The sequence below is a fragment of the Xenopus laevis genome, chromosome 1L, assembly GCF_017654675.1.
Source record: "Xenopus laevis strain J_2021 chromosome 1L, Xenopus_laevis_v10.1, whole genome shotgun sequence".
Classification (NCBI taxonomy): domain Eukaryota; kingdom Metazoa; phylum Chordata; class Amphibia; order Anura; family Pipidae; genus Xenopus; species Xenopus laevis.
Genome location: NC_054371.1, coordinates 175,649,461 through 175,676,239, shown reverse-complemented (window position 1 = coordinate 175,676,239; position 26,779 = coordinate 175,649,461). Strand labels below are relative to the sequence as shown.

Here is a 26,779-nt window from a genome sequence, read left to right as displayed (position 1 = left end):
GTGTATTTATCAAAGGGTGAACTTTCACTTCACCCATGAATAAATGAAGAAATTAATAGAGCTGCGGAATTTCACTCTAGTGGCGGAACTTCACTCTTTGATAAATTTACCCCTAACTGAGAAGGGACAGTCAGGTTGGCAAAACAGTCAGGTTTAGGAACTTCAAGTAACAATTACTTACAAAAGCAGAACTATCAGCAAAAAATCAACGTGACCTATAGGTAACTTTAAGGGGGTTATATATCAAGCTCCAAATATCCAAACCTCGAATAAGTTGTAGTTTTCGGAGCAAAAAAAACAACCTGCGAATTATTATTTGAGATTTATTAATGTCCGATGGTCTAAAAACCCCGGCATCTAAAAGCTCTCGAGGTCCCGTATAAGTCAGTGGGGAAGGTCCCAGTGTCTGCACTGATGTCCGTACCAATATCCAATGATTTCTGGGATTTGGAGCAAAAAACTCTGAAAATGTTTAGTTTTTGCGGAAAACACTGAACAATTCAGAGTTTTTGGGGAAACTCCGAAGTTTTTGGAGTTTTGCCTGAACCTATTTTTTTGGTCTTTTTTCTTCATAAATTAGGTCCATTCGGGAATTAGGAGTTGCTCGGAGTTGGATATTAGAAATACGGAGATAAATTCAGACCTTGATCAATAACCCCCTAACTAGATTAATATTTTGAAAAGAAAATGTTTAGTGTCAGTATCACTTTAAAAACCACATATATTGAAAAGTTATAATAACATTTTCCACGTTTAAAAAAGTCTAGTTTTCAAAACAATAATTGCATTTTGTGCAACAGATCTTTGCAAGAGTTGTTCCACTGAACTGGCTGGGAGAGGTACTAGACAAGTAGTAAATAATGGGATTCAGCATGCTGTAAAAGTAGGTAAAGCATATAGTGGAATAAAATGCAACATTAGCATCTGTGTATACTGCACAGTCTTCATGTCTCTTTAACTTCAGCATCCAGATAGAGATTCTGACCAGAGTGCTGGGCAAGTAACACACTGTATATACTAGAGTGATGGAGAGTACAAATCTCACAGCTCTGCGGATCTTGCCATCCTTATCTATAGTGTTGTTGTTTAAGTGCAGAGCAATGCACACTGTGCAATAGGACATAATGGCTAGGGAGCAAATGCACATCAGAATGTACAAGCCTTCGTGCAAGGCAGCCGTGGAAAAGTCTGTAGGACAGATCTGGAAACTTTCACACTGTGTGGAGTTGTTCATCTTTACTGAATGTGACCCTGTTAAAAGGTAAGAGTACAATGCTATAATTCCAAGCCACATCAAGCAGCAGAATATGGCAGCTTTCTTGACTGTGACGTTATTCACTCTGTGGAAAGGGATCAGTATTTTGCAGTAACGATCAATGGCAATAACGGTTAGAAAGATGACGCCAGCAGATCTGCAAGCAGAAAGTGTGAAGAGAAAGATTCTGCAAGGCATGTCACCATAGATCCAGTCTTTCTTTCTTAGATAATAATCTGCCCGGAACAACACAGAAAAGAGGACAAGAAAGTCTGCCAGTGTCAGGCTGAAGAGATATACAGAGTAAGGCTTCCACAACTTCACTTGGCGGCAGATCATCCATAATCCAATAGAGTTGCCAACCAGTCCCAGCACAAACTCAAACAGAAGTAATGGAGGCAGAAACTGGTCCAGCACGGGCGTCTCATATTGACAGCAGCTGTTACTCATTTTGAAGCAGAGAATGGGTTATTTGCTTCTTCTACAGATAGACACCTGCTTTAGAAATAATAGGTTGTTCTTTAGCTAGAATTCTGTTCAGAGAGAGAATTGTGATGTATAAACCATTGAACGTTACTCCCATCTAGCTGGAGGAATATTTTGGTTGTATGTAGTGGTAAACCACTTTGCTCTTGATGGAGTCATTTTTGCATTTTTGGGCAAATGCCAGCTCAATATGCATAAGATAATAATAGCGTCCGTGCAGACACAAAGCAGCCAATGGAGTTTAAAGTGTTTTTTGTGGTTTAATACAGAAATCAACATCAGTAAATACAAAGCTATCAAACCCTGCATGCGTTATATGGCCAAAAGTATGAAAGTGTGAACTACTAATTGTAAAAAGTCAAAAATTGTTGTTAAAGGAGGGAGGGGGGTCTATGTAGGGTAGGGAGGTAGGGGTTTTTTAACTTTAGGATTTAGTTCTCCTTTAAGTTAGCATATTAAAAATAGTACATACTGACCCCATATAACCCACCTTACGCATTTCGTTACCTCTTTTGCTAAATGATTATTTGAGGGTGCCCTGGGAAATGGGGCAAAATCCTGAAACTCTATTACCCTGGCAAATTAGACTCCCCCCTCATTAAGGAAATTTTCCTCTGTACAAAATTATGTGGACATCTCTTCCAATTAATGCAATTGCCAGTGACGTAACTAGAGGAGGGCGGGCCCTGGCGCGGGACGTGCTGCCGGGCCCCCGCCCCCCTCCGTACACCCGGAACCGCCCGGGAATCGTGGTGCGTGAGCTGCTGGGGGGGGCCTGAGGGGGTGCGGGCCCTGGCCCAATCGCACCCCCTGCTTCCCCAGTAGTTACGCCACTGGCAATTGCCTATTTGAGCCATACATGTCATTGCCGACACGGGTGCCACACGCCACACAATGACATTATCAACAACTCCATGCTTCAGTTCTTTCCTGTTTTAACTCTTCTCTTATTCCAAAGGGCTGGGAAAGCATCTGTTTAGAGTTTATAAATTATGGGGTACATCATAACTTTTTACAGGGGTTGTTCACCTTTAAATTCACTTTTAGTATGATGCAGAAATATTCATTGATGTATATTTTATTCTTTGAGTTATTTAGCTTTTTATTCAGCAGCTCACCAGATTACAGTTTTTAGCTCTCTGTTTGCTGGGGTCCTAGCGACCATGCATTGATTTGAATAAGTAACTGGAATATGAATAGGAGAGGGACTGACTAGAAAGATGAGTAATAATACAATAGTAGCAACAACAATACATTTATAACCTTACAGATCATTTGTTTTGTCTGTGACCCCCATTTGAAACCTGGAAAGAAGGCAAATAATTCAAAAACTATAAAAGATAAAAAATGAAGACCAACTGAAAAGTTTTTTTTTAAATCAGACATTCTGTAACATATTAAAAGTTAACCACCCATTTAACAGTTGCTGCACACTGGCAGACTGAAAGGCAAAACGCTTTGAATTGCTGAGGAATGGATAACTTCCAGTCCATATAAATCCAATGACCATTTTGTATCTGTTGCCAACTATAATGTTGCTTCAGCAGTGAATTCACCCTTACCCCACACACACTAAGCATTAATATGGCCTGTGGGTATAGCTATATAATACACAACAGCCGTGAATATCCTGTAAATTATTTCAGTATAAACGGTGCTTAGTGTTGTCATCAGTTATAATTGGAGCTTAGTGATTTCTGTCACATGACTCACTGAAACCTGTGTATTATAGTAAACAAAGTACCCCTGTTGCAAAATATGAGGCTATTAGAAGTCACCTTGCAGTTCCATGACTTGTATAATTTCCTTATATTTTACAAGAGATGGTACTTTATTTACTATATAAATAATCCCTTTAACACAGACATGTGTAATGCTAATTATGGATAGCACATCTAGCTTGGTACTTGTACATTGGCTTCAATGCAAATATGAAAGGAAAACTGGCAGGTGCAGAAGTGATCGAATATTTTGCATTTTGGTTTCGGAGAATAGCAAACATGTTATTCCTTTACGGCATTTTTTGGTTAACAGTCAAATGATGCTTTTTGCATTGTATGTAGCTTAAGCAGCGATGATTAGTATTAAGAGAAACAAGTATATATATCCCATTCTCAGTAACTGATATAATGAGGGTAATGTACAAAACACTGTGTCTATGGTAGAAAAAAAATGTTTCTTGCTTTCTTGACATGATTACCCCTGCATTCTACATTACAGCCTCATTTGGACGTAGAGTCTGAATATAAGGATCCTGAAAGCTTTGTTGTATTTTTAAAGGAAAACTATAGCCCCAAAATGAATACTTAAGCAACAGATAGTTTATATAAAATTGAATGACATATTAAAGAATCTTACCAAACTGGAATATATATTTACATAAATATTGCCCTTTTACATCTCTTGCCTTGAACCACCATTTCGTGACTCTATCTGTGCTGCCTCAGAGATCACCTGACCAGAAATACTACAACACTAACTGTAACAGGAAGAAGTGAGGAAGCAAAAGACACAACTCTGTCTGTTAATTGGCTCATGTGACCTTACATGTGGTTTGTATGTGTGCACAGTGAATCTTACGATCTCAGGGGGCGGCCCTTATTTTTTAAAATGGCAATTTTCTATTTATGATTACCCAATGGCACATACTAATAGAAAAGTATATTATTATGATAATGGTTCATTTACATGAAGCAGGGTTTTACACATGAGCTGTTTTACTCAGTATCTTTTAATAGAGACCTACATTGTTTGGGGGGTATAGTTTTCCTTTAAACATAAAAGCTATCTTATGTATCAGCCTGCACGACTGATTCAGAGAGAGAATTCCACATCTTCACAGCTCTCACTGTAAAAAAACGCTTCTGAATATTTAGGCGGAACCTCTTTTCTCCTAAACGGAATGGGTGACCTTATGTCAGCTGGAAGGACCTACTGGTAAATAAAGCATTAGAGAGATTATTATATGATCCTCTTATATCCTCTTCTCCAGCGTGAACATCCCCAATATGACCAGTCTTCCTCATAGCTAAGATTTTCAATACCTTTTACCAGCTTAGTTGCCCTTCTCTGTACCCTCTCTAATACAATAATGTCCTGTTTGAGTGATGGAGACCAAAACTGTACGGCATATTCTAGATGGGGCCTTACAAGTGCTCTATACAGTGGAAGAATGACCCCCTCCTCCCTTGACTCTATGCCCCTTTTAATACAGCTCAAGACCTTATTTGCCCTTAATGCTGCTGACTGGCATTGCTTGCTACAGCCAAGTTTATCATCTACAAGGACTCCAAGGTCCTTTTCCATTATGGATTTGCCTAGTGAAGTCCCATTAAGGGTATAAGTGGCTTGGCTATTTTTACATAACTTTACATTTATTTTTGGGGTTAGTCTTAGCATTTGCTGCAATGTGCTCCTCATTTCCTATGTTTGCCTTCTGGGTTGCTGTTTTACATTTGTTATAGTGTTTATATTTGTTAAATGCAGCTTCTGTAGTCTTTAAACACCTTTCTCTTTATTCCTGTTGACTTTTGTACTTCCATATTAAGCCACAGAGTGGTTCATAGTCCTTCTGCATTTACTTCTTAAAGGAATAAATTGAGAACAGTAATGATTTAGTATTATTTAAAATGACAACCATTTCTGTTCTATGTTTTTAGCAGAAACCCTAATACCCCAATCTATGCTGTGAAGGGCAGCCCTTGGGAAGTTAAAGTTTACTTTTCTGAAATTCAGGGCTTTTGTTGCTCCAGTGTATTTTTTTTTTTTGCACCAGACATTAAATGCTATAACATTATGGTCACTATTACCCTAGGGTTCAATGACTTGCGCATTCACTATACGTTCTGGGTCATTAGAGATCACTAGATCCAGTACAGCATGGTTTCTGGTTGGCTCCTCAACAACCTGTGCCATAAAATTTCCGTACAAGATCATAAACATGTTCCTAACTGTCCTGGCAGTAATGTTGATCCAGTCAATATCAGAGTAATTAAAATCCCCCATTATCATTACTTTTCTTAATGTCCAACAGCAGCACACACTGAGATTTCCTCCCTCCCCCTAATTAGGACAGTAGGACCAATAGCCAAGCTTTAGAAGTCATAAGAACCCTCCCCTTCCATCGTGTTTTTTTCTGTCCTACCTGGGACAGTGGGATCTTTTTTTTCTTTTGTAGAAGGGCTCGGGAGTGAACTCTGGGACGTCCAGGGAGCCAGCTTCGAGTGGTGGTCCTTGGGGAGGGTAAAGGACAAAGCTCCTACCCATGCGGATTCAGCTGACTGCTGAGAGAAAGGACAGGCAAGCATTCACGGAGTGGCTTTCAGGAGGTGCACATCGATGACGTCATCGCGCAGTGCAGAAGCTGCGGATTTAAAAGAATCGCCTGTAATGCAATTGGTGCCCATAAATGTTTTTCAGTACAAGCAGTCACGCTGCAAACAAGGACTGTGTTACCTGGAGAAGCAATTAAGGCATTGCAGGTCTTCTTATTGCCCAATATGTGTCCCAATGTTTACAGAGTGCAAATATTATTTTCATTACTGTCTCTACAGATGTCCAGTCTGGAAACTAGACAGGGGAAAAAGCGGTCTAAGACCAGACATTTGGTCTGCAGACAATGTGAGGTTCTGCTCCCAGATAACTATGAGAGAGGTCGCTGTGAAGCCTGCCTGGCAAAAGCTAATGGAAACCCCTCAATCTGCTATGAGTTGGTTTAAAGACTTTATTCAACAATCTTTTTCAGAAATCAGAAGTTCTTTATCTTCTTTATCTTGGTTTTAGTCCAATCAGCAGCACAAGTAAACACACCCTATTAAATCATTTCTGCATTCCGTGTTGTTGTATTATTTGCAAAGACACGATGGAAGGGGGGCAGAGGAGGGTTCTTTTGACTTCTGAAGCTTGGCTATTGGTCCTACTGTCCTAATTAGGGAGAGGGAGGAAATCTCAGTGTGTGCTGCTGATTGGACTAAAAGGAAAGGGGAATTAGGGAAAGTAAAATTTCAACTTTTCCCAAACTAGCAGCCTTTTCTATTTGCATCAGGAGCAGAGCTATGCAATGCATTTTATTGGTGGAGTTTCTAGTGACTTAATGCCCTCACAGAGCTCTGGAGAATATGACAAATTTCCTAGGAGACAGTGGGTGATGTGATGCACCGTGATACAGAAAATGCAGTTTTAAAGGAGAACTAAAGCTAAAAAGTCAGTAGAAATGCTGCACATTCTTTTTTGAAACTTCCAAGCCCAAGGAAACGATAGCCCTTTATTGGTGAAGACCTGTGAACCTCTGAAGATGCTCCTAGTAGTCCCACATCTTCTTTTCTGCTTCACATACTCTGCGCTGCTGTCAGTTACTTAGCTTAGGGACCAACTTATAATATAGTAAATATATAAAATCTAAAAGTGACAATATAAGGCTGATTCAGATTCTCACTACATGGCAACTAATAAACCAGCACAATTAGCATCAGAATTTAATAATCCTGCCCTGTAGCACCAGTTTCTATAACAGAAGAAGCACATTTTCTGATTGATGATTTGTGACAACTGCTAAGCTTAGCTTCTCAGCAGCTCCCAGAGAACACTGAGCATGTGCAGTGTCATGTAAAATCCAAGATGGCTAACTCCTGTGACAATTTTGAAGGACGATGATAGGACCCATTGAAAACCTATTAATTATCCAGAAATCTTAGAATTATGGGAAGGCCTTGTCCCGTAGATTAGATTATAAGCAAATAATTATAGTTTTTAGAAATGATTTACCTTTTCTCTGTAATAATAGAACATTACCTTGAACTTGTTACTAACTAAGATGTAATTAATCCTTGGTGGCAGATTATTTAATGTTTACATGAGTTTTTAGTAGACTTAAATGAGAAGCAAACCCAAAAGTTAAAAAAAACCCTACCCTACATAGACCCCCCTCCCTCCTCCCCCCAGCCTAAATGTTACCCTCAGTGCAGATTCTGTCCAGTGGAGTTCACGGGTGCCATCTTCTTCTCTTCAATAATCTTCAGAATGAGACTGGCGAAGTGGTGTATGTGCAGCTGGAGCAATTTTCTGTTACGCGACAACTGCGCATGCGCCAAAACTCATGAAAATTGCAGAAGATTACCGAAGCGGCTGAAGATGGCACCCGTGAACTCCGATGCCTGAATCTGCACCGAGGGGTAAGTAAAAAGTTAGGGGCATTTGCCCGGGCTAACAGGCTAGAGGGAGGAGGGTCTATGTAGGGTTGGGGTTTGGGATTTTTAACGTTTGGGTTTGCTTCTCCTTTAAGGTATGGATATCCTGGAAAACCCTAGGTCCCGAGCATTCTGGATAACAGGTCTTATACCTGTAATATGCCATTTTAGTTCTCCTTTAAAGGAACTGTGCAGCATGTGTTATGCCATACCATTAAATAGTGAAATACAGATAGAAAATATATCAGCAAATTTATTTATTAAGTTAATACAACTTTTTATAGCCAATTACAAATTCATCCATGGAAAGCCAGGTACAGAATTCTCAATATAAGAAAAATCCACTTAAGAACATACATATTACATAAACAATAAATATGTACTGGAAATCAATACAGTATGTTGACAGAGAGATTCTTGTGTTCTTAATCGATCTTTAAATTTTTTTTTAAACTTTATTTAGGGAGAATATGTATATTTACATTCATTCATTCTTACACCTACTATACATTATGGAACCAGCAATTCATATACATATTCCAACTTGATTATTTAGCTCATTTATATTAAACCTATCAACTCACTCTATAAACAGATTTTGTACAGTAATAGCAAAAGGCGTTCAGTACACCAGCAATATTAATAAATATTGATTTCTCCATCTTGTTACAAAGGTGGTCAGGGCAGAGGTAAATTAATAAGGACAAAATAATATATTGAGTAGTAAATATAGACAGTCTGAAGGATATGAACTCCAGTTCCAAAATCATCTGCGTAGTATGCTTTTTTTTTCTTTTGTTCTTTAGACAGGCTTGTATCTGAGGCACTAAACAACCACATATTAGTGGTTTCCAAATGACTAGAGAAGCAAACTGCTATACCCTGTTAGAGAATTAGACCTGGAAGAGTGGTAATCAATGTGCTACTGACAAAGCATATAGTCATAACAATAAGATGCTACAGATGGAGAGGCCCTAGTATAATGGTTTAAGAAATCATAATTGGGATGAAAATGTTGTTAGATTAGATTCTGAATTTGCTGTACATGCAAGGAAATACAATCCAGTGCTGATATCTGCTGATTGATCTTTAATAGCATCTTAAAGCTAAGGCTGTCCATAAAAGTCAGCAAGAGAGCACACAGGCAGGATATGGTACAACTAGGGATGCACCCAATCCAGGTTTCGGTTGGGGATTTGGCCTGTTTCAGCAGGATTTGGATTCGGCCAAATCCTTCTGACAAATCCGAATTTGCATATGCAAATAAGGGGGGATTGCATGACTTTTTGTCACAAAACAAGGAAGTAAAAAATGCTTTCCCCTTACCATCCATCATTTGCATATGCAAATTAAGATTCGGTTTCAGTTTGATATTTGGCCACAACTTTTGCAAAGATTCGGTGCATCCCTAGATACAACTATATCCCACAAACAGGTAATGTGCCTCAATGGAACACAAGCTCAGAAAGCTTTAGTAACTTACTGGTTAATACTGGAAGGATAACTGGATAAAGTATAGACATTATACATACAGACCTGTGTTCTGTTTTACAGCTATTTGAGGAACTGTTGATTAATGTAATGATATGGTAACATTCAGCCATTCCTTAACAAGAGGGACCTATGATTTAGTACAAAGAATTACTGTTAGGGAAGTATTGGATGATATTTATCTGATGTATTATCCCTAAGTTATACTCAGGCTTGCAAACCCTGGCATTTCTACCTTCACTGAGTATCTCATACATAATACCAGGGATAATTATCAAGTATTCCCATTTGTGTACACTTTTTCAGCAGCTTTAACTTGGGTATAGCTAAACAAAATACATTTAGGCGCTTTGAAACTTCAAGCACACAGCAAATACAGTCTAAGTACCGTGGTCATGATCACACCTCATCCATTTCATGCAGAAAACAATGGGAAAATGGAAAAAAGATGGCAGTAAAGAAAACTATGAGTGATATGTCCTTTTGATTACATCCAGTGTCAAAAGTCAAAGGCATTTTAATGTTCATCTTTAAATAGTGCAAATGTAAAACACAAGATTAATATGCATGTAATATCTGTTGAGTTTAAAAACAAATGAGGTTTCATAGATGAAGCGCTAATAACTTAGCAAGCCCTTAAGTGGTATACTGAATTAATGGATAAACATATGAAGGCGGATTAAATGCTTTCTCTTGCAAAGCCAAACCAGGGAAATAAAATGTTTATTATAAATGGAACATTTTCCCCCTATAAATAGCTAGTTTTGTTGAAGCCTGTGCACACAAATGCTGGTGAGGTCTGTAAATCCTTATGCAGGTAATTATACTGTTATTAAGCAATGCCCTTTTAAAAGGTCTCATCGTCATTGCAGCTATTTGTCCAGTGTCCGAAAACCTCACATATGTCACAATAGGGACGTTCCTCGTTTCTGCTCCCGTGGAAGTTGGAGTGAGGAGGCGAGTCAGGAAGCTGAGTCTGTGTGGGACAGTCCTCTGTGTCATGTAGATCAAAACAATCACAGATGTCACAGAAAAGTCGAGGGGGCACTTTCTTTTTGCCCTGGGTGCCATTTAAGCTGAAAAGAAAATACATTTTTGTTAGTCAGTTAGGACTGTGGTTCCTGAGAACATGTCAGACCCTTATTAGAGAATTTGTATAAATACAAACTGTCATCTATTCTGTACATTTAGGGGGTTATTTATTAAAGTCCAAATGCCAAAAACTCAAACGTTGTTTAGTTTTTTTTACCATAAAATCCTAATTTTTTGTGAAAAAAAAACTCGACTTTTTTCGAGATCTATTATACCCTGAGGATGGAAAAAGTCAGAATCGGAAAATCGGGCATCTCAGAACTTCCGAGGTTGTATATAAGTCAGTGGGAGAAGTCCCAAAGATATCCTGATCTGCATTGGGTTTCATGCAATAATCCAAAGGATTTTATGGTTTTCGGGCGGAAAATCAGAAGAATTCGTAATATTAAAGTTTTCACACGATTTTCATTTTTTTTTTCCACACTGGAATTTTTCAGAAAAATGTTGATAAATAACTAGGGATGCACAGAATCCACGATTTTGGATTCGGCTGAACACCCGAATACTTCTCGAAAGATTCGGCGAATAAAGAACACAAATCCTAATTTGCATATGCTAATTAGGAGTGGGAAGGGGAAAACATTTTTTACTTCCTTGTTTTGTGACACAAAGTCACGCAATTTCCCTCCCCGCCCCTATTTTGCATATGCAAATTAGGATTAGGTTTGGCCTGGCAGAAGGATTTGGCCAAATCCAAAACCTGCTGAAAAAGGGTGAATCCTGGCCGAATCCCGAACTGAATCCTGGATTCGGTGCATCCCTAGAAATAATCCCCTTGAAGTGTTGTCTTCCATTTCATAAATATTCAACATCCCACTGCTATCTATATTTTAGCTCCTGACAGCAATAAAATTATAGTTTTATCACAGGAAAACCATAGTTTGGATTCAGTATCAAATCTTGCTAACAGTACTGTCATTTACAGCAGGATAAAACAATGTACGTTTGCATAATATTTAGTGTTAGACAGATAACCTAAAATATCAAAAACTATATTCCTGATAATGCCATGGCTCAGACCACTTACTTGTCATGATTATCCATTTCCTCTTCATTATTGCCATTGAGCGATGCTTCAATCATCTTTTCAATTTTCAGCTTTAACTCATCGTTTTTTCTTTGAAGGTCTACTATTACAGAGTTGAGGAAATCAATCTAGAAACAAAGATACAATTAAACGAAACAATATATAAGAGTATCTGTTATAGCTGCAAGAAGAAATGATAACACAGCTGTTTTTTTTTTACTTTTAAATTCATGAGAACAAAGACAAATCAGTCATAATGACCGATGCAGCTAGTGACAGGTACATTCCCATATTTATTTTATTTCTCAGCTTTATTGTTAAGCCTCATCAAAGTAAAGATAAAGTCAAGGAGTCCATTTCTTGATACAACAGAAAAGTTCAGCTAATTATTAAACTGTACTCAAATCTCTTAATAATAAAAAGGTCAGCCAATATTATTTATAATGTACACAAATAAACTTCAAAAATTGCTTCAAAATAGTAACATATTCCTGACATATACCTATCAACAGATTTTAAAAATCCATTGTTAAACTCAGTATATTTCTATAGGTTCCCAGTCTTCGCTGATGCAGAAATAGAATTATGAGGTTTTGTGTGGCTATACCTGCCAGTTATACATAAGCCTGAGGCCTCACATTATAAAGAAAGAACATCACAGACAGACCTGTAATATTACAACTTTGGCCTACCAGAGAGGAAACAGGTCCAGCCCCAACCAGATAAAACAGAGTGAGAGCCCTAAGACCATGGTACTAGTAATGAGGGGGCAGAGCATTTCTGTATGAATCATCCTCACAGACTGCTGCAAATGAGGTCAGTGACAAGCTTAAAGGAATTGTTCAGTGTAAAAATAAAAACTGGGTAAATAGATAGGCTGTGCAAAATAAAAAATGTTTCTAATATAGTTAGTTAGCCAAAAATGTAATGTATAAAGGCTGGAGTGATTTGATTTATAACAAGTCAGTCAGAACACTACTTCCTGCTTTTCAGCTCTCTTGGTTTACACTGACTGGTTACCCTGCATACCAGGCAGTAACCAATCAGAGACTTGAGGGGGGGCACATGGGTCATATCAGTTGCTTTTGAATCTGAGCTGAATGCTGAGGATCAATTGCAAACTCACTGAACAGAAATGTACCGTGTGGCCCCCCTTCAAGTCGCTGACTAACTCAGAGTTATAGAGCTGAAAAGCAGGAAGTAGTGTTCTGGCTATTATATTAGACATCCAGTCACTCCAGCCTTTATACATTACATTTTTGCCTAACTAACTATATTAGAATCATGTTTTATTTTGCACAGCCTATCTATTTACCCAGTTTTTATTTTCACACTGAACTGTTCCTTTAATGCATTGTGTCTAATTACTAAAGACAAGAAATGTCTACTACACAGGCTTTATCTCTTACAGTACCTGGCTTTCCAGGGATGTTTTCTCTTCTTGGAACTGGCTGTTGAAGGAAGAATCACCTAAAAAAAAAGAGGTTTACAAGACATATTATAAGTATATGAATGAGCTTATTGATTCAATATTATTATGCCTGATTGTACAGGTGACCATTCAGCTCATTTTCAGTTCTTCACAAGACCATTCAGTTGTGTATATTTCTATGTGCTTGATGATTATTAGAAATATGTTGCATGGCCAAAAGTAGCCAAACACACTGTCTAAGGTGACACTTCCTCAGTTGGAATACTCACTGCTGCATTACAAACTGTGACCAGAAGAAAAATATTCATAGGGGCCGTGGGGATTTTTAGGGGTGCTCAGAGGCAACCAAACGTAGCATTACAATGTGTAACTGTGTCAGCTAAACTGGTGAAAAGGTCACCACCACAGCACTATGGGGGCTGGTCAGGTACTGTGAGATCACTACTTGTTCAGCACAATAATACCCCCATGAAACTCCATACAGAATGGGCTTTGCTAAGACAAGAGTGGATGAACTTAATTGGCCTTCACAGAATCCTGACCTCAACTAAGTGGGAATAAACGGAATGCTAACAGTGCACCAAAACGGATTCCCAAACTTTGCTGAAAGAAAGAAAACCCTACCAACACCCTTTCCACCATCTAGTGGAACACCTACCCAGAGGACTAGAGACTGTAATAGCAGCAAAGGGAAGACCAACTCTATTTTGACACCCTTGGTTTGGGAATGAGATGTTGGACAGACAGGTGTCCAAATACTTTTGTATTGGGATGAGAGGAGTTATGTCGGCTTTAAATATGTGACCACCGTGAGGGTGGTATAATCACCTATGAGTAAGTACTGGAGGGTACAAAATGCTTAAGGTGGAGGATCATGGGGTCAGTATGCTGAAATGTTTTTTAATATACATTAAATAAATTGAATAAATTATGGATTTTTAATCATATTGAGTTACGGGAATTTTTTTGAAATATTTCCAAATACTTTAGGCCATATACTGATTATTCTAAACTTATAAAAACGCATTGAGAAAAAGTCCTATAAATGCTTTATGTATTGTAATGCTTTAAACATGCATTTCAACAGACATTTCAACTGACATCACAAAAAATATTTATTATACTGTATGTTTTAACTGGGGTATATACAGTAAATACATTATGTGTATGTTGAACAATTCCCATTGAATGCATAGAATCAGTCCCTATTCAGTATAAGAAAGCACAGGTCAGGTACATAAGAACAGGGAACATACTGCCAAAGTTTTTTCAAAACTCCATTAACCATAGTTAAAAGTGAACAGAATATTTGCCAAAGCCCAGGAACGTATAGGGCAAGGGATTTCATTATTCTATTTATAATTAGAAATATGAAGGCTCTATTACAGGACAGAGAACATTAAAGGAACAGTTCAGTGTAAAAATAAAATGTAATGTATAAAGGCTGGAGTGACTGGATGTGTAACATAATAGCCAGAACACTACTTCCTGCTTTTCATCTCTCTTGGTTTACACTGACTGGTTACCAGGCAGTAACCAATCAGAGACTTATGGGGGGGGGCACATGGGTCATATCTGTTGCTTTTGAATCTGAACTGAATGCTAAGGATTAGTTGCAAACTCACTGAACAGATATGTACTATGTGGGCCCCCCTTCAAGTCGCTGACTAACTCAGAGTTAGAGAGCTGAAAAGCAGGAAGTAGTGTTCTGGCTATTATGTTAGACATCCAGTCACTCCAGCCTTTATACATTACATTTTTGCCTAACTAACTATATTAGAAACATTTTTAATTTTGCACAGCCTATCTATTTACCCAGTTTTTATTTTCACACTGAACTGTTCCTTTAAAATAATCATTTATACTTTAAAGAATAGGCTTGGCATATCTTAAATTCATAATTTATTCACAATTGACACATTTCAACATTCACAATTATGATGTGCAGTAGGTTTCTCTGTGCACATTTTGGCTTCAGTATTAAGTGTAAGGCAGAAACATTGACAGCTTTATTTTTTTTGTTTTGCACCTGATGAGTTTGAGGCATTGTTCAACTGCCTCTTGTTGTCATTAAGTTCCTTTTCCAAGTTTTTCACCCTTCTCTCCAGATTTATTTTTTCAGATTCCAGGGATCTCACTGCAGATTGCAGAGATCTTGCAGACTCGTTCTTTTCCCGCAGTTCTGCAACCTATAATGGACAATGGTGTGGTTTTTATAAAGTTATTGTCAAAATGATTTTTGGATGACAGCCATGACAACCAATTCATCATAATCTATTTTAAAGAAGGAAAATATAAATCACTGGGGGATATCAAATGTTGGACCTGTTGAACAGCGAGCTCACTGAGTCAGAGAAGTCTCAGATAGAGGATTAAACTGTGATGTGACACCATTGTTTATCCCAGTGGTAGATTTCATAATGGCCAGAACCTTCTATTCAGTATATATTTACTAAAGAATGTTAATTTTTGGCTACAATGTTTTATACAACTGTATAGAAGACACAACTGTTGTGTATTATCTGTTAATACTGCTTTGAATTAGAAATCTAATAAGAAAAAAAATCTAAGGTGCTAAGAAACAAAGGATTAGGGAGATTAAAGAGTTCATATACTGAAGGTGTGGCACAAAAGAATGAATATATTTTTGTGGCACTGCATGAGAGTAAAGGACATAGAGTGTTTTCTCCCATAACAAGGGGAGAAGTCATAGAAGTAGGGATGCACCGAATCCACTATTTTGGATTTGGCCGAACCCCCGAATACTTTGTGAAAAATTTGACCGAATACTGAACCGAATCCTAAAGGAAAATCATTTTTAACTTCCTTGTTTTGTGACAAAAAGTCACACGATTTCCCTTCCCGCCCTTAATTTGCATATGCAAATTAGGATTCGGTTCAATCGGTCGAAAGAATTCAGCCAAATCCAAATCCTGCTGAAAAAGCCTAAATCCTGGCCGAATCCAGAACCGAATGCTGGATTCAGTGCATTCCTACAAGGAAGAGTAGGGAATAAAAGATAGTCTAGAGGTACTAAGATAAAGTAGGTTTGATTTGCTTCATAGAGGCTAGCGTTTGCTTCAATACATATTGTACACTGGAAGAAACAGATTCGCTGAGATGTATGAGATGACAATGTGCTACATAAATGCTACATACCTCATTTCTTAGTCTTTCAAGCTCTTTGTCCTTCTCAGTGATCAAGGCACTTGTAACGTTGAGAGATTTTTGTAGTGAAGCCTTCTCTTCGTCAAACTCTTTAGTTTTTAAAGATTCTCTGCAAAAAAACAATTTCAGAGACCAAAGAAAAAGGTAACAACTGGAGAACACTTTTTCAGACAAAACGTTGCAGTTACAAAAGCGCCACAAGGTAAAATTCTTTGCGCACTAAACAACTGAAAAAAATATCACTGTACCTACAGGGTTAGCCAACCTGAAGCTCGACACTGTGATACAATATGTCACAGCTTCCTCAATCAGTCAGGGTGGCTAGCCCTATGTTATATGGAACAGGTTTAGCACATAATGGGTACAACTACTATAAATGGGGAAATCTATCATTAAAAAAAGAAATTGGGCACAGATTGGTTATCCAAGAACAGCTCGTGCTATTTCCAACACTCCCTACACCAAATCAGTCCAAAACCCTGTATCACCACTCTCTCCTAAACCATATTAAATGTTTTGCTACAAGTTCAGCTCATTAGGGACATAAAGACAAAACATATTTTAATTCTACATCCATAAAATATCATTTTTGATAATCCTTGCGATGAAACCCTATCAGACATTTTAGTACAAAAGTACAAGTAATAACAGTAAATACCTGAAAAGCTTATTTAAATAAAAGAAACAGGGTTGAGAAAATACACAAATTGTTGGCAAATCTGCCCCATGTGCAAAACTTTTGTCATAGTTCTTTTTTTTTTTTTTGGAGATTCCTTTCCCCTACTCCCAAAAGTGGAGATTAGTTATAACATGATCACTCTCATGCATGTGGCTAATGGCTGCATTGTGTTATAGCCCCATTGACAGCATGGCATATTTGTGGACCACTAAGACTGACGGGGTGCTATCCTGGAATGCTGACAAACTGTACGAGAAAGCCCATGTTAGGCAATGTGGTGCCCATGATAGAAGGTCAGTTAGAGGGGAATTAGGTTAATGGAGTACCATGTAAGTTTACATGTCACAAATTCCAGGCAAATGCAATTTTTTAATGTTTCCAGATAAAGCCACGATTGTAACAGTCTATTTTATAGGTGTTGGGGTTTATGAGTATAAGGTAGGACTGGAGGCAGATTTGATCATTTTTGCTGAGCCAGATATTCCCCATAAAACTTGGCACCTACAAAATAAATATGCCATATTTAATATAAATGACCAGGATTTTTTTTTTTTTTTTTTTACAAAAAACAAGAAATCATCACTGAAACAAGAAATCATGACTGACCTATCAGATCAGATCTGTGTGGCATCAAGGGCCAGGGCACACAGAACATTGGCTCCTCAGGCTGAAAGAAGCAGATCAACTCCCTTCCCCAGCTCTGTTGATGAGTGCAGCAGAGCCAATGCTCCATGTGCCCAAGAACTGAAAGGTGACAGCATTAAACCTACAAGGATATTATTATTAGTTCTGCTGTGCATTGCATGGCTTCTTAAGAATCAATGCAGCCAGTATTATGCAACAGAATCATTAACTCCTCAAGTTTTTTCAGTCAGTACTAAACTTATATGTATAATTAATCAGTGTGTTCTAGATAAACTCTCTAGTGATACTAATGAGTTCAATAGAATATACATTTTATACAACTAAAACAATACAATGTGCCATTTACCAGGTTAGCGCTACTTTATATCAGAACACCACACAGTAATAATAAATGTAAATTCCCACGTTATTTAAATATGCACAAGAGATTGTGAATATTTAATATTTTAATAAACCTGGGAATTGACTTGTATTATTAATGTGGTGTTGTGATATAGAGAAGGGCTAAACCTACAAATGGCACAGAATCCTTAACTTCTGTTGGATCTAGAAGATTATTAAGATGAATTAAGATTATATTAAGATTATATATTATACTGTCACTTATTTGGGTCATAATTGTTACTTTCTAATGTTTAGATGTTCTATTTTATACTAGCTGAATCACCCAGAGTACATTGAGCACATATACTGGGCCCTGGAGAGCTTTCATTAGGCTGGCACACCTTTGGGTTGTTGCTGTAAGTCCCGTGAGTAAATAACACCAATTCGATCTTCATTTCCTGTTGGGTTAAAATGGTCTATAGATATTCAAAGACAAACTTTAGTTCTAGATGATGGTGTCCTTTTAAGGTTAATCGCAGGAAAGTGTTGCTCAGCAGTCCTAAGATGCCCCAGGATAACCAACTTGTACCCTTCTTTGGAAGAAAATAGTTCAGCTATAGATTTGATACTCTAAACATAAGTCAGCAAGCGACACATAAGGGCATGCATGGCTCCACTACACGATTATCATGCAAAGCATTGGTTATGATGATGGAAGGATCAGTGGTTCCTCATTACCAGTTTCCTAATCTTTCTCTCTGGTGTACCATATGGTGTAAAATAACGATAGTAAAAATAGTAACCAGTGTGTTTATTAACAGCAAAAACTTAACAGAAATCACGGAAATTACATTCTCCAGACACAGGCAAGTCAGCGCACATCAAATAAATGACAGCTTAGGTGTCATTTTCCATGAGCAGACTGCATATGTAGCCAAACAGGAGTCTGAGCAAATAGCAGGGCTATAAAAATAAAGCAATACCCTTATTCCTCAAAAAGAAATAAGAGGGCATCTAATTGAATGACATTCAGACCAACATTTCTCTGACTTTTAATGACTCTGATCCGTGCCTTCATATTTAATATACTTCTTTGTTCAAGATCAAACATACTAAACAATTACAACAACTCATTTTTTGTAGAATATGTTTTTAAAAATGCTGCTTATGTTCATTTCAAATAATATACTGGCAATGCCAACTGTTTCCACAGAGTGGGCCAGGCATTCTACACAATGGGGTCAATGAAGTTCTTGAGCAGACTGGGGACCTTAAAAATCTCAAGAGGGCCCAAATTGGCCAGTGGGCCTCCAGTTGGACAGTCCTGTACTACAAACTATACCATCAATTTTACTTGTAAAAAAAACTCTTTGATAAAAACTGGTGGGCAACAAGTCTAAACTGGTGGGTAACAAGTCTAAATCTGGACATGAATCAACCTCAATCAGTTGTTGCAATATCACGGAGGGAAAACTGACTGGGAGTCCTTTCCAACATGTACAACACAATGCTATACTGATTGAAGCAACATAAAGAAAATTTGTTTTAGCACATTTATGGATCTAGTACACAAAAAAAAAAAAAAAAAAGAGTAGCAAGTGGAGAATCTAGCAATAACCAGCTTTATGAAGATACATGGTCATTTTGCATATCAATGGACTTGTTCACACTTTTATCACCCCAACTAAATGCAAGAAAGTGATTTCCACTTCTATTACAAAAGACTAAGAAACAACTAAGACCACACACCTTGTGAATAATTCTACCAACATTTTATAATAGGGTTTTTGTCAGTAAGACTGGCCATGTTGGTAGGGTGAACGAAGCCTATGAGTTATGATTTTTTAAAATACAAGTTTCTGTAATATGCACATTTTTTTGCCAGAAATGCATTGCATTTAAGATATTAAAAAAGAAACACAAGCTCTCTTTTTAATAGATAGTATATATACTCTTATCAGCACTTAACCCTAGGAAGTGAGAACATCTCTGCCATCAGTATGGCAAGCTATAGATTCTTCTCTTCTTACTCAAATGTCTATTTAATAATTGAGCAGATACCTTAAAGTGTTACTGGGCAGGCTTAAAAATATATCAAAGACCACATGTTAGAGAAAAGAGAAAACGTGTGAAATGCAGCAGGTCAAGAAAGAAATTTGCTGGGTGTTTTTGGTTGGGAAAAATTGAAGCTTAAAAAAATAATTTAAAAAATCTTACAAAAACAAAAGCAAGACACTCTGGGACATATGCAGCCAAATACGTACAACAATGCTGTACTAAAATAAATATATATATATAGAAAAAAAACTATTTGTTGTAACGTGGATAGACTTTCTTCAGTCTTACCATTAAAGACACACAGATATAGCAAAGGAAGCAAAAGTAGAAAGGGAGAGAGGAATGGGATGAGCATTGATTAGCAGCGCAAGCTGGAACAGAGCAGGACATTCAGCAATCCACAAATATTCAAGGTAAGATCATTGTCAGAGAAACCACTGGTCTCCACTCCAGAGCTTGTACTTTATAACACAACTAAATTCTGATCCACTAAGTAAGGACAAGCAGAATTCAAAGAATGGGAAACTTTATTACAAGCATAAAAGTAATGAAAATACATAAGAACAAATCGTTAGGCTTGGTTCTCTTGACTGTCCTACACTCAATGCAAGCAAAACAGACATGTGCATTGCAATGGATTTGGCAGTGTGCTATTCCATGTATATTATCCTCAGTAAATTATAAAAGGCAAAGCTTATTGTGTGCACAGAACATATTTCTGCATATTTTTGTATATGAATAGTCATCTCATAGGGAAAACAACACTCAATGGAAGAGAATGTGTGCACTCAACATACTAATTGAAAGCAAAATGTCCCAAGGCAAACCACATGGTCTCCTTTTGCATATATAAAGATGCAAAGTAGGAATGATGTGTGCACACATTCTTTATGGCTTGTTTAAAGCAGAATCATTGGAAGATACATATTTCTAAAAAGCGACTCCCAGGCAAAAATGGATTTAGAAAGTTAAATATGTTTTTAATGATATGTCCCCAGTCTACAACCCCCTCCCCTTTACCCTTTGTTGTGACTGTTTTCTAAGTAGGAGTCCATTATACAGCGGGATTGCCTGTGCACAGCCTAATTTTCTACTTTACAAGGACTAGAGTTGCTTCAGTTTGCTTCTATACCCCAAAAATGGACTAAAACAAAGGTTCCGAATGTCTAAACAAGCCAATGAGAAGTCACGGCATTTGCAAATGAGAGTTTTAACATCCTTAATCATCAATAGATTATGGTTTTCACAGGTTTTTCTTAACTTTTTTAAATGGGACCCAGATTAAATCTGCAATTCCTTCTCAGGACCCAAGGCTGAGGGTTGAATTAACTATCCACTTTTCCTTTTTGTTGACTAGTATAGAAGGACAATTCACGTTATCAGAAGGGTTCATGGTAGCCCCTAATTTGGATATTGTCCCATAGATTAATGGGCACCTATCACCAAAATTCTGTTTCCCCGCATGCATATGATGTAAGAATCAGGTGACATACATGCACCTATGGAGCAAGCTATTTGCATGTGTGTACCCCAGTATAGTCACCAACAATGGGAGTGGGCTCCCAGTGTGGCGGGCACAGCACACAATAGGGGGATATTCTTTAGAAAATATTATTGTTTTCCCATCCTGAGTTCAGGTTCTGTTAGAGTCACTTGTTTATCATATATTGGTGCTTTGATTGAATTCCTAGGTCAACCTGACACATGTTTAGTTTTCCTTTCGAATGTTGTGTTCAATATATATCAAGGTTCCTGATTCAGGAATTAGAACCACAGCTTGAACATGTTACTCTCACATTCACTTCATATATAAAGGGTACAGCTAAATTATCCTATTTCTATATAGAAAATCCATTTAAAAACTGTTATTAATAAACAGTCACAGAGCAAGTCTACACTGTAAAGCATGAGTTCACATGTGCTCTCATTCTGTCAGAACATTAGCATGCACCTGGAATAATGATTAAGATTGAGGGGGGGTCTGAGAAAATAACTTACCTCTTTTTCATCTCTAGCAGTTGATTATTCAATACTGATCTTTCCTCTTCAAGCTTAAAAGAAGAGAAATACAAAAAACATTATTTTACTTAGAAAGCCCCTGACTGTTTCAAGCAAACAAAGCCTGGAAATGAAACACTTGCCCAGTGCAGAACAAATATGAGTGTTCCTCCAGAAAAAAAAACTCACATTTTAAAAAATACAAAAAACAGTAACTGCACACAATGATGGTGTTGAACTGCAGCCACTTCAGCTAGGTGATATGTTTATATGCTGTTCCACATCAGCATTTTGTGCCATTAATCTTTTTTCTTCTGATTTTGGAATCTGCATACCATACAGCTATTTAAAGGATTACTATAAACTCTCACTATTGTTTTATAAAAATAATCACAGTTTAATGTATATTTTTTCCTTTTCCCTAGCTTCTATTGAGGTTTTACTTACTGACTTGCCAGATTAGTCTTGTCTAAATAGCCACTGTCTACTCATGGCCAGCCACAGCCCTCCTAATTATAGCCAACAATGTACCCAATCTTTAACGTGTCTTAATATTCCCTCCCCTATCCCTAGGCACTTACATCCTGAATTGTGTGTTAGCTCATTTACACTACATGTTCTCTTGAAAAACTGATAGCTATTGGCCCTGGTCCAGTTGACACCAGAGACCCATGCTCTGTCTAAACTAAGCAAAATGACTTATCCTTGGATAATCATGAAAACGTTTCTTTTGCAAACAAAATCCCTACTAATAACTACAATGTAATGAAATCGAAAGAGAGGTTGTTCCTTGTTTACAGGCATTGCACTTTTTGATTTGTTTAAGTAGCAATGAACCACAAACAACCAATGTTTAAAGGGACTCTTCACCTTTGAGTTAACTTTGTCTGATATAGGGAGTGATAGTCTGAGACAATTTGCAATTGTTTTTTACTCAGTGTTTGTTTAATTATAAATTATATATTTATTGCATGTGTATGGCATGTAAAAGCTGCCCAAATTCATGTAGAAGTCATCTGGAGCTGTTTAAAGATTTAAACAAATTTAAAGATTTTTTTTCCAATGCAAATTTTTCAAAATGTTTGATGTATTCAATTACATTTCACAATTTTATGCCGTCTAATTTGTTATACTTTGATTTTTTTTATAAAACAGATTTGAGTTAATGTGAATTTAGTTAAACTCTTATGGGCCTATTATCAAAAGTTGATCTGGGGTATCCATGAAGAATCCCCACATTTCAATCTGTTTTAGGATTCATCACATTCCCTGGACACTCAGGAAAGTTTTCAAAATGGATTTTTCAGTTCGGAAGGCTTTAAGCAGTCAAGCCCCTTTCTGCCCTACACACTTGTAGAGTTCAGTGAAGCTCAGCAGCAGATATTGCGTTTAAGAACAATGTAATACATTTTAAGCCACTGAAATTGTGTAATGAATATAGGACAGTTGCTTTGAACAAATTACATTTTCTTATATTTTAGTTTACAAACCTTTTAAATAACTTCCAAAAAAATTTTTTTTTTGACCACGCCCATTTCATGGCCACACCACATCCATTTTACAAAATATGGCAGGTTATGGAAAGTTTGAACACATTTCTGGGGGTTTTAGGGTCAGGTGTTATGTGTTAACAAGTCACAGTTCCCCCAAGAGACTGGCTTGTCTTAAATAGTTACAATTGTATCTTTGCAGCCGCCAAGTATTCTGGGCTCAATGCCAAAAGCCTCTTATTTAATTACATTTCAGAAACTTTGTAGCTTTTTCTGTCTGTTCAGTGCAAGAGGTCAAAGAGAAAGTCGGGACATTTCAGTAAGAATCCGGAACTGCGGGCTTAGCTGTCAAAATCGGGACTGTCACGCGAAAAACTGGACAGTTGGGAGGTGGTATTCTTTCATTTGTCGGGTCAAGAAACTATAATTCAGAAGAGACCCTTGGAACACACACTTGATCAAGTCATGGAGGATATAAAGGGATACACCCAGTACTAGGGTAGGCCCTGAGTTTTACCTGAACTTCTAGCCCTAAATATTCACAAATCTGAGGTCTGCACTGCAGAGTGGTTCCTTGATACATTATATGTTGCTCTTTTGAAGTTTCCAACCATTGAAAACAGTGGCAGTATTTGAAAGTATCTCCTTTACATTTTTGACTTTCTTGTTTTTATAGCTACTTCTTCCTTGAAATCATTTTATCAGCATCCCAAACCACAGGCATGTGACTATAATTAGTAACTTTGTATAACAGATTTAACATAGGCAGGCGTTGGGTGTGCATGCCCCCCCACTGGAACACTCTCTGAGCCTTGGGAAAATGTAGCACAGAAAGGTAATTAATATATGTGCAAACAGGCAAAGAGACAGTAGCATAGTCTTTGTAGCCAATAGCACAGTACACAAGAAGAAAGAAATGAATAAAACGTGTCCTTTGCGTGTTTTTGTATATTCACACGTATGAATTGTGCAGCCCTTTCCATTCCTGGTAAAATCAGGGAATAGTGTATCACATCACAGTTCTCTTTAAGTAGATCAAGGAAGCAGGTGGCATTGAGCCTTTCCTGACTCCCAGGGGTTTATAGACTGTACAAGCTGTGCAATTAACCTTTCATATGTTTCTTCTTACACAAACGACACACTAAATCCCACTAAAAATATCTCTGCTAATAAATAGTAGTGCTACAGGATAGAATATTATAGTAATGCACCCCCCCCATGTTAACTGTTCCCTTCTTCTGCTGTTTATAGAATTCAGAATTATTGTTCTGATTTTGATTCAGTGAAATATTATGTATCTGTATAGGATAATGCTCCTCTCAAAACCCAATGGAATCTCTCTTCATTCCTGTTATCACCTTTGCTGAGCTTGTTACAAGCTAAAAATAACCGTTCCATTCAACAGACAAATGCCTACACCCACACAAGAGGGCTGTTATTTGTGAGAACAGAAGAAATCTCATGCAATAGCAAGCTATGTAACGAAGCTTGGTATAAAAATGCCAGTTCTACATGCACCATGTAGGAGATGTTAATATACCTAGTACCATTAACCTGCAATGATCATAGTAATGAATCCTGGTATCATTAACCTTTCATTTCCAAATCCCTCCTAGATCATACAACTACAAAAACTATTGCCACCACTAAAAGAAAACACTTCTATGGCTTATAGATTATGTATACAAACAACCACACAGAAACTTAAATAATTGTATAAATGTATCCTATGTAATGTGATTGCAATAAGAAAGTATATCTCTTATTTCCTAATTCTGCAATCTCACACACTCCAGTAACTTTCAACTGAATTCTTCTAATACCTATATACAGATTCGAATGAATGAGATACATTCAACACACAATAAGTGTTTATCTCTGTCACAAACTGATCATACCTCAGATCATTTCTGCAACAAAGTGTTGTTAAATGACAGATACATTAGTCTTATAAGCCGAGAAGAAACTGCATTTTGAACAATTAACTAGCAGTTGCCATAGAGACCAGTCACTATATATTTTGAAGTACTAAATGCATGAACCACACACAAAAGCTCCTTAATCATTGTGCATAAAAATGCAAATTGAAGTTGTCTGTGCATATTAGCCATAAACCTGACTCAATAGCTCATACGGCTGCCAAAGGCGGTACAAAAGATATTAACTGAAACTTTAATTTAGAAAATGTTTATCAGTATCCATATGGAATACTTCTGAAGGCAAAGTATACAGATTTACAGAATTTATAAATACAAAGGGTACTCAGGGTAGTGATCTATGTACAAAATAGGGCAGGTCAAGCACAACACTTACATCCTAAAGTTGAATCCAGCAATGCAACAAGAACAACATAGCTTCCATTCATTACTGACATTACTGGGCAGGTGCCTATCAAACACACCCTGTTTAAAGTTTGATGCAACATCAACATATAACATGTCAATGTTTTAAAGGTGAAATCAACACTGAGCATTTCTTTAATTGGCAGAAAAAGAAGAGTCAGTAAATGTTACAGTACCAACCTTCTGGTTTGTCGTGACCTCCTCCTTGCTCTTTCCAAGCTCCTCCGCAAGTTTGAGGTTTTCCTCTTGTAGAGCTGCTAACTGCTGGGACTTCTGCTCAGCCAACAGCCTCAGTCCTTCCCTGCAATGACAACGAAAGCAGAGTTACTATGGAAACAAGACAGGCAAGAAAATCTGTGGGATGGAATCATATTTGCAGCTTGGAAAATACATCCCAATCGCATGACTGTAATAATGTGACAAACAGCAAATACATTCAAAGGTTTCTGCTAGGTATAACCAGAACCTACACAGAATTCTTCAAGAAATGGTAAAATATAAACTGCGGAAATATTGCACGACCTATCCTAACATTCAGAGACATATAAGCTAAAGATGTGAAAGTACAGCTATGGGACCTTGTATCCATAAGTTCATTATCCAGAAAGCTCAAAAAATATAGCAATGCTGTTTAGCATAGGATATTAAAGGAAACATAATATAACTAAAGAACCATCCTAATATTGTAAACGATATTTAATTATATATGGTACTGGTTTCACTTTGGACAAAAAGTTAAAATTATCTGTCAAAAAGGTCCCTTTATTGGAGCTTCCAAAAGCTCTGCTATGGTCCCTGTTTCAAATGAGGGGTGGGCGTGTCCTAATAGTTTATACCAGAAGCACAGTAGTAGGGGGATAACCAATCAGCCTTGTCTGTGCACATTTCTTCTATATTTAAAAGAATAATGCACTGGTACATTCTTGTTTTTTAAATATTCTTCTTTACATTAGGGATACACTGAATCCAGGATTCGGGATTCGACCTTTTCTAGCAGGATTCGGCCGAATCCTTCTGCCCAGCCAAACCAAATCCTAATTTGCATATGCAAATTAGGGGTGGGGAGGGAAAGCACATGACCTTTTGTCACAAAACAAGGAAGTAAAA

General features: G+C 37.4%; 2 protein-coding genes across 12 annotated transcripts in view; both read right to left on the bottom strand.

Moving 5' to 3' along the window:
- Positions 1–672: 672 nt before the first annotated feature.
- LOC108697102 (hydroxycarboxylic acid receptor 2) lies at positions 673–1,892 on the bottom strand. The gene has a single exon (XM_018226771.2). It carries the CDS (start codon positions 1,703–1,705, stop codon positions 764–766), a length of 942 nt encoding a protein of 313 aa, XP_018082260.1. The 5' UTR covers positions 1,706–1,892; the 3' UTR covers positions 673–763.
- A 6,276-nt stretch (positions 1,893–8,168) lies between these two features.
- The window catches only part of clip1.L (CAP-Gly domain containing linker protein 1 L homeolog), an 80,575-nt gene continuing 61,964 nt past the window's right edge, over positions 8,169–26,779 (bottom strand). For 7 of the 11 annotated variants that reach the window (XM_041567608.1, XM_041567635.1, XM_041567614.1 and 4 more), the window contains 8 exons: positions 25,853–25,973; positions 21,841–21,893; positions 19,846–19,866; positions 16,128–16,245; positions 14,998–15,157; positions 12,951–13,006; positions 11,537–11,664; positions 8,169–10,493 (listed from right to left, as the gene is read on the bottom strand). In XM_041567608.1, coding sequence (XP_041423542.1) covers positions 10,265–10,493; positions 11,537–11,664; positions 12,951–13,006; positions 14,998–15,157; positions 16,128–16,245; positions 19,846–19,866; positions 21,841–21,893; positions 25,853–25,973 — 886 coding nt within the window. In that variant the 3' untranslated portion in view covers positions 8,169–10,264. The other 4 variants (XM_018263091.2, XM_018263099.2, XM_018263114.2 and 1 more) reach the window with 2 other exon arrangements.

Coding starts and splice junctions, on each gene's coding strand:
- LOC108697102 (XM_018226771.2), bottom strand. CDS start 1,705: ATGAGTAACAGCTGCTGTCAATATGAGACGCCCGTGCTGGACCAGTTT.